The 8,142-nt window shown below is 38.0% G+C and overlaps 1 protein-coding gene across 1 annotated transcript in view; it reads left to right on the top strand.

Moving 5' to 3' along the window:
* Positions 1 to 7,987: 7,987 nt before the first annotated feature.
* LOC103358880 (serine/threonine-protein kinase pim-2-like) overlaps positions 7,988 to 8,142 on the top strand; it is a 1,570-nt gene continuing 1,415 nt past the window's right edge. The window contains exon 1 of the mRNA XM_008284028.1: positions 7,988 to 8,042. Coding sequence (XP_008282250.1) covers positions 7,988 to 8,042 — 55 coding nt within the window. The remainder of the gene's footprint in view (positions 8,043 to 8,142) is intronic.

Here is an 8,142-nt window from a genome sequence, read left to right as displayed (position 1 = left end):
CTGCAGAAAAATGTACAATATGATGTATGTTACAACATAAAATGAATATTGCTGTCAGCTGATTCTTATTTAAGGCTGCTACGTTACAATTCTGGGAATTTTTAAGCAACAAGAAATTAGCAAAGTGAGCAAATTTTCTTTCAATCAACTCCTTGTTCCAGCTCTACTTTTATTTACTGTACTACTGGATAATACGACTCTATGTTTTGATACTTTACAAGTAACTAAAGCAGTTAGATAACACTTCTCTGTGCCATGAACAGAAAATACTCAGGGACAATTATTACAAAGTTGTACATAAGGACAGTAATTGAGCAAATGCACTTGGTTACACTCCACCACTGGATGTCAGCATTTAGCTCCACTGAATTATAATGCAGCCTCACAGATTCACAAGCACTTTAAAGGTTGTTAAAACCCTTTGACTCAAGAAAGATTTGACTGAAATCCCTTCTTTGCACCAACATTCTTGCAACACACTGGTATCAATGTGTTATTTTTATATTCCAAGATCCACCAATTTAAGTCACATTTTTATGAAACTGTTGTTGTCATGTGACATTGACTGATTCCAATCATCTGTTCAGTGATTCCATTGCCCATGCTGCCTACCTATGATAGTCCTACACATCTATTACATTTGCTCATCTGAGTAAAGTAAATGATGTAACATTCACTTGAAAATAAGTTGTTTAGGTGATGGTGACTGTCAGTGTCAGCTGCCTCTGGTATTCATTTTTATCTCTAACAGGCTGGACATGTCAGATTTGGCCTTTTTAAAGCTCTTTTGTCAAAGCAACACCACCAGAACCTGGCAAAGACTCAGATTTTTTTTTTTTTGTTTGGAAAGAAGCCAAGGCCATAATGTGCGCATTTCCCAGTAGGCATTTCAAACGGTGTTGCATAGCAACTAATAATCCTTTATGTCCAATCAAGAAGCTTTTTCCTCACACTTTTCTAATCATTATTTTCCAGCGGAGGGAGAGCTTTGCTGAGTCTTACTGTTTGATATGCGCTCACAGTGGGCACTATTCACACCTGGGAGATCTTCAGTTAAAGTGTCAGTCACTTGTCAGTCTCATAGAAGCAGTTGGTTGCGTCGCGTTTTCCAGTCAGTGAAGAGCTTTGACCCTCACAGGGAATTCAGAGCACTGAATCCATCATTTTTAGTCTTTGTATTTACTAGTTCAGTGGTTAAACGCTGATGCACAGCTTGCAGACAAAGATTACTTCTAGAGTCTAGCTTTGATCTGTTACATTAAACATTTCCTTTGATCAGTTTGCAAAGCAACAAGGGCAATCTGGTCTCTTCCTACGGGCACCCAAAGGCCGGGCTGCTGACCTCAAAAAGAAAATGACCACCGTTCACCCTATCTGCTTGAACCTCAACACAGCACTTCCTTGGATCCCCAGCGAGACGACCACAGAGTCTGAAGTGAATTCGAAGTATGCTTATAGATATATGTGAAAGACAGACAGACACATCAGAATTATAAATAGATTCGGCACGTATATGATATTAGGCTACGAACTGTGACTGAAGCTTGAGTAAGGATTAGATTCAATAGAGAATGTGTTGTATATTTACTGTGCAGATGCTAACATGGAGTTGAAGCAGGGAAGTCTGTCCTGTGCAGAACTCTTCACTTCAAACCTCAGAACTCTTCAAAAGTAGTAAACTAAGTCATTTTAATAAATGTAGCTGTTTATTTATTGAAAGTTATAAGGGCTTGGGCAGCTTCCATTGCCACTGGATTGCAGACTGATTACATGAATAGATTTGTTGTAGCAGCTTTAATGTTGGCCAACGTCTTCATTAGTTTTTAAAATAGTGGTGCAATTTTGACGTTATTCAAAATAAAGAAATACCAGTCCTTTAAATGTAATAAAAGTTGTTGTGTGCAGCTTTTGCAAGAACACCTCCTCTAAACTGTAATGCAATCATAAGATATTGTTTCTTTAAAGCTGCACTACTCAACACCGTATCTATTATTAAGCTTGTTGGTGTCGTATTCAATCCCATAACTGTTTTGTTTGGATCAGCTTGGACTCTCTTTAGCCTCGTTTCCAGCATGTCATAATATGTCAATGTTGTGTTACAGCTTCATTTACTGCTCCTAAGTGGGGAAAATTCATAAATAATAAGAGTTTTATAGCAGCTTTAAAGTGGTCCAACAGTTAAATGTGTTTTTCAAAAGTAATAATGCCATTCTGATGGTAATTACACTGAAACAGTTACAGTTTTGCACTTGTTACTGACTATATTAGGAGATGTTAGCCAAGGGCTTAAGGGAGAAGTTTGAATGACTATAAGTTCTTATCCTTATCACCAGGCCAGAGAGAGATGGTTCTTAAAAAGGGGCAAAAATGGACATTTTTCCCTCTGCCTGATCAAAACTGTAGCTGTCACAGTAGTTCTAGGAGGCCTCATCACTGAATGTGCCAGCATTTATAACAGATGCAGCCCAGAGCGATACAGGGTGAAGCTTGTCTGGCTTTATAGTTTAAAAGCCTGCAAAATTTCAGAATAAATGTTGTGATTCTGTGGTATTCATCCAAATATTATAGTGTAGGCTGACATATAATAATGAAGGTATAAGTAATTAACCAATTGTGTAGATAATACATGTCACAGTACATCTGAATTCTACCCGTCTTTCCTTCTGCCTTCAACCTGATACTGTAGAGTATTTCACAGCCATGATGGTTTACAGTTACATCCCATTCAGGGGCAAAGCAACCAGCTTTAACACAGACCCACAGCACATTTTTCTTTCTGTAACAAGGTAGAATGACAGACGTTCAAATGAGCATTTGACCAGCAGATGGAGTCATTTCCTTTAACATCTGTGAAGTAGAAATGAAAAGCTGATGCTGCAGTCAACAACAATTTCTTCTTTTTTTGTGATCAGTTTCACAACTAAGCCACTAAGATGTTAGTGAACTGTTCTACTCTCAGGACATCGCATATCAAAGATCATACTATCAATGTTTTCAACCTTTCTATCAAGACACAGTGAGTTAAAAACTTCTACCCCATATTGTTGTCTTTCATTTACATATTATATTCTTTACTTAGTGTTTTGAAATGTTGTCGTCCACAGACCAGAGAAAACAGGATCACTGCTATTTTGTCCTTCAAGCTTTAAAAAACTACAAATTGTTTAAAAGTGAGAAGGAAATCCAGGAAAGAAAGACTTTTCTATCATGTTTTTCCTCTATTTATTAGTGTGCTATATTTAAAGAAAGGAAGGCGTCTGGACAAATAAAAAGACACTGAGGAGGTGAAGCAGCTGTATGAATGGACGCCTGCTATAAACACCTTTTCATCTGTGCTGGATGGTTTAGATGACAAAGCCAGTTAACAAATCATACATGCATTCACTGTTCGCTCGTCTTTATCTGTGCATTGTAAGAAGCGCACACGCTTAAGGATTTAATGCTTTTATTAAAAGAAGACGCCGTCTGTCTGTTGACTGAGGCTCCAGCTTTTCATTTAGACACACGTGGACACATTCAGTGTGACTGATACAGATCATTTTGTTTGTTACTGAAACAACAGAACAATAGAAGCGATTAAAACAGCTTTGAATATTTGGAATAAAACCTACAGCCTGACTATAAGATGTCGTGAAAGACCACTAGTTAAGTCAGCCTGATGTCTTTTTCAGGTTCAGGATGGATAATGATGAGAACCTTTGTTGCTATATTGAACCAAGGACCAAGATAAAACTGCAAGAGAAAAAGCAGAAAGAAAAAGCCTTTAGGCAACAAAACACTAACAAAGATATGAGGAACATTGACAAGATTCATTCGTAATTCATGTTCTATACATGCAGTATGTTGTATTTTATCAATAAGCAGCAGTAGCTGCTGCCACTTCTGTGGAGCTTCGGTGCTCCTCTAAGAGTCTCAGAACATGTTGGATACACAGAAACTAATTAATCATTATTAAATATAAGTATCTGTAAAAGCAGGAATAATAACAAATGAACAGACAGACGGTTTAAGCAGAAACGACTGCATTTGTTTAATTAAAGAAAGGATATTTTTATATATACAGTATTTTTTTTACTTTTTTCTTTTTACATTAACTTCATTTTAGTTTAATTTAGAGGAAACTTTAAACTATTTAAAGTGTAATTATGATCCACTGAGTATTTGATTGATTACAGCAACATTGTGAAATGAAACTTGACATTATGATGTGTGAAATGTTGAAAAAGATCATTCTGAAATAAAAACCTAAAAAGTAATAATGAAATAAATTGAAATACAAGTTTTATTAAAGGATTTTTCACTGAGTTGCAATGTAATGACTTTTGAACTATTTTACTATTTATTTATATGTTTCTATTAAACATGATTTTTTTTTCCTGTCCTGTGAAAAACTGATGTGAGCTGGTGTAAAAAAAAGTCACTTGTTTTATCTTTGAGTAAACGTGACCAATGTCATTGTCCTTGTGAACTCTTCCTGAGACTTATGAACAGCTGGTAATTATTCCAAAACTTGTAATGCTACTTGACCAAAAGGGCTTCGTTGTCCCCAGATGTATTAGTTCAGTGTCATTAATTTTAAACGATTGGCTTAATACCCATTTAGGTCAGTTCAATACGATTCAGGTCCACTGTCTAATAATATGTGGTCACAGCAATAGTTACGGCAGAGCCACCCTAAGTGCTGCGCTGGTCGTTTCTGTGATCTGGACAGATCAATGTTGTGATAATGATTTAATCAATACGCTCCAAAGCCCTCAGGTCAGCAAAATAAAACAGAATTACTGCTTCAATATCAGACAGCCTGCTGTGGCTGTGGCTTCTACTGTTACTTCCCTGGAGTGAACAGTTTTAGGTGTATCAGCTGCTGTATGGTAAAAAATGTTTCACAGTTTTTGAAGTGTAATAAGGGAGGCAGTGGAATCCATCCATCCATTATCTATATACCGCTTAATCCTCACTAGGATCACAGGAGGGCTGGAGCCTGTCCCAGCTGACTTAGGGTGAAGGCAGGGGACACCCTGGACAGGTCACCAGTCTATTGCAGACACAATCAAGCATCCCACATTCACACCTACGGACAATTTAGAATCACCAATTAACCTCAACATGTTTTTGAACTGTGGGAGGACATCACAGAACCCGGAGAGAACCCACGCTGCACGGGGAGAACATGCAAACTCCACGCAGAAAGATCCCAGATGTCCTAACCAACCAGGAGTCTACTAGCAGTGAGGCAACGGTGCTAACCACCGAGTCACTGTGCAGCCCAGGAAGTGGAATGTAGATGAAAATTCACATGGTTGTACAGGTGAACAGCATGAGCTCCTCAACTTATGCTTTCTCTATTCTGATTCAAAACATAAGGCAAAGGAAAAATCCAAGAGTCCTGAGATCTTAAGTGATTGTAGTATAAAGACACCTGTACCTGGAAGGTCCAGTCACTAATGAATCAGTACTCTTGGATTTCGCTACACCATGAAGACAAAAAAAAAACTCTGAGCAACTCTGTGAAAAGATCTTATAAAAGCGCAAGTCAGAGGACGGATACAAGAAAATATCCTTTGGAGGACAATTAAATCCATCATTGAGAAACGGATGGAATATGGCACATGTGTAAATCTACCCAGAGCAAGCCATCCTCAAAGACTGAGCACTTGTGTAAGAAAGTGACTAGTAAGGGAGGCCACCGAGATACCTATGACTCCTTCCACTCTAACAAATCAGGATCAGAAGAAGACAGTCCTGCTCTGTCACTACTGCACAGGATGGTTTGTTTACCACGGCTGATTTCTTCGAGGTAATCCGCTGTGGTTCTTGACCGAGCATCACCTTGGTCTTAATGAATGCCAGAGCCTCCAATGTCTTGTCATTCATACGGTCACCGCTTTATAATGTCAACAGCCAGACAAAAAAATTATGAGAGAATTTTTCATTGAGCACTGAGAAACAAACAGCAGAGTGAAAACCAATGCATTTAAGATTTACACCTAAAAATACACCTGTCTAATGAGGCTGAACCACATCCTGGTGGTGCAGCAGAGAAGGTCCCCACAATCTTAAATGTCAAGGACTTTATTTACCCAAAACGAGGCAGGAAATCTTACAAGACATTTCATTTTGACTCACCAGCTGTTTTATTAAAATGAAGAACTTGGCATTTGCGTTTTGCTTGCCAGGCCTGCCAATTGGGTTTCTAACTGGTGACATCTCAAAGCTACAAAGTAGAAAATAAGACACATGCACTTAATTTGGCCATCAACAACAACAGGAGGACATACATGAAATACACACACAGACACACACAAAGAGTTTTAGATAAATATTCATGTACATCTCTGTCAGGATATAGATTCAATTCCTACACAACTGGAGTGCCTTCAAATTTTCACTAGTAAATACACAACATTAGTCTTGTGTGCTCCTGAATAAGGATTGGAGAGCATTTCAATTAGGAATCTTCCATGTTTGTAATCTGTTACTTTCATTCCTGAATTAGGTGCAGGTTCATCATTAAATCAAATGAGCTGTGTGCAGTCCACAAGACCCACGTTGTTGACTGGGCCAAAGTTAGAGGATCTGTCACCATACATAAAGAAGCAAACTCTTGAGAAAAAAGTCCCTTTAACAGGAAGCAACCAGTGGCAGGGCAAGCTTCAGGTTATCAGCCTTGACCAGTTGAGGTGAGAGGAGAGAGGAAACGGACAGCAGAGTGAACTCAATGCTGTTGTTTTACAGATACAGTTAGAGGTGAAATAATATCAACAGACCTTATTTGGCAAAATCAAAGACAAACAGAAAAAAAAGACGTAGAGTTCTATAAAACATACAATGTGTATGAAGAGTTTTCAGCCCCCTCCCACTTGGAGGTTTCTCCCTTATATTGCTTTTCAACATTGAGTCATTGTCAGTTTTTTTTTTCTTATGTAGAATTTACAAAAAACAAATAAATAAATAGATTTTCACATCAAACTCAAAACAGATTTGTACAAAGTCATGTCAATTTATTACAAAATTGAAAAGTAAAATAAGTGAATTCATAATTATTCACCTCCTTCAAGTCAGTATTTACTAGAACATCTCTAAGTCACTGAAAATCTCTTGAAGGAGAGTTAAATCCATCATAAAGAAATGAAAGAAATATGGCAATATGTGTAAATCTGCTGAGAGCAGGCTGTCCTCAAAAACAGAGTGACTGTCCTAGAATGAAACCAGTCAGGTGAATACTTTCTATTTGTATTTTATTTGTACTTTTTATCAGGTGTGTGCAGATACTCCAGTAATACTTGACATGTATTATTTAGTACAGGTTTCAGCTGTAGGCTCACTAGTAAAGTAGGACATTCGTAGCCTGAAAAGCAGGAAGTTACCAGGTAGATAGTGGCAGTGGGTGAGTCTTAATGAAGGCCTGTGATCAACTGTAGATGTGGTGTTCCTGAGGAGACATGATGGTGATGTGTGCTCACTGAGTCGTTCTTCAGGTGTCACACAGATCACAAACTGATGTAGTGGACTCAACAACACTGATGTTTGTGGTCCAAAACACAGACAGTTGCTTTAAAATGTATCAACTGTCTGCTTGAAGAGACTTTATGGAGAACCACTGAGTGATGGAGTAAACAGCAGGTAGCTGAGACTAATCACTGCTGTGGAAGAAGAACAAGGAACAAGCTTTCCACATGGGCTTCATTTAATCAGCTGACTTCTTCTACAAGATGGATATACAATGAGTGTATGAAAAAATATCTGAAATAAATGATTCCTGTTTGGATTATCATTGTTTGAGTTATTTATAACTAATTTGCATAATCTTGGTTGTTTAGAATCCCCTCATTGTGATGTCACATTCCGTGTATCATTCTAAAGGCAGAGGAGACATTTAGAACACTCACTCTGTAGCAGTACACACACACAAACACACTCTTCAGACATCTGAGAGCATTCGTATCGCAGAATATCTTGGTTTTACTCGAGAAACTTCAACAACATCATGTTTTCTGACTCTTCACCAGAGCAGATCAGCGTTTCCTCTGGAAAAAATCCAGGTAAGTGGGTAGAATCTGCAGTCACAGCTCAGAGTAATGGTGGTTTGTATTTTTCAAATCCTCAAAATATATCTGGAAAGAAATTCTGTGCTGTGACGTA

Source organism: Stegastes partitus, unplaced genomic scaffold (genome assembly GCF_000690725.1).
Source record: "Stegastes partitus isolate 25-593 unplaced genomic scaffold, Stegastes_partitus-1.0.2 Scaffold339, whole genome shotgun sequence".
Classification (NCBI taxonomy): Eukaryota; Metazoa; Chordata; class Actinopteri; family Pomacentridae; genus Stegastes; species Stegastes partitus.
The sequence above is the reverse complement of the archived record's forward strand: the minus strand, read 5'-3'. Positions and strand labels throughout refer to the sequence as shown.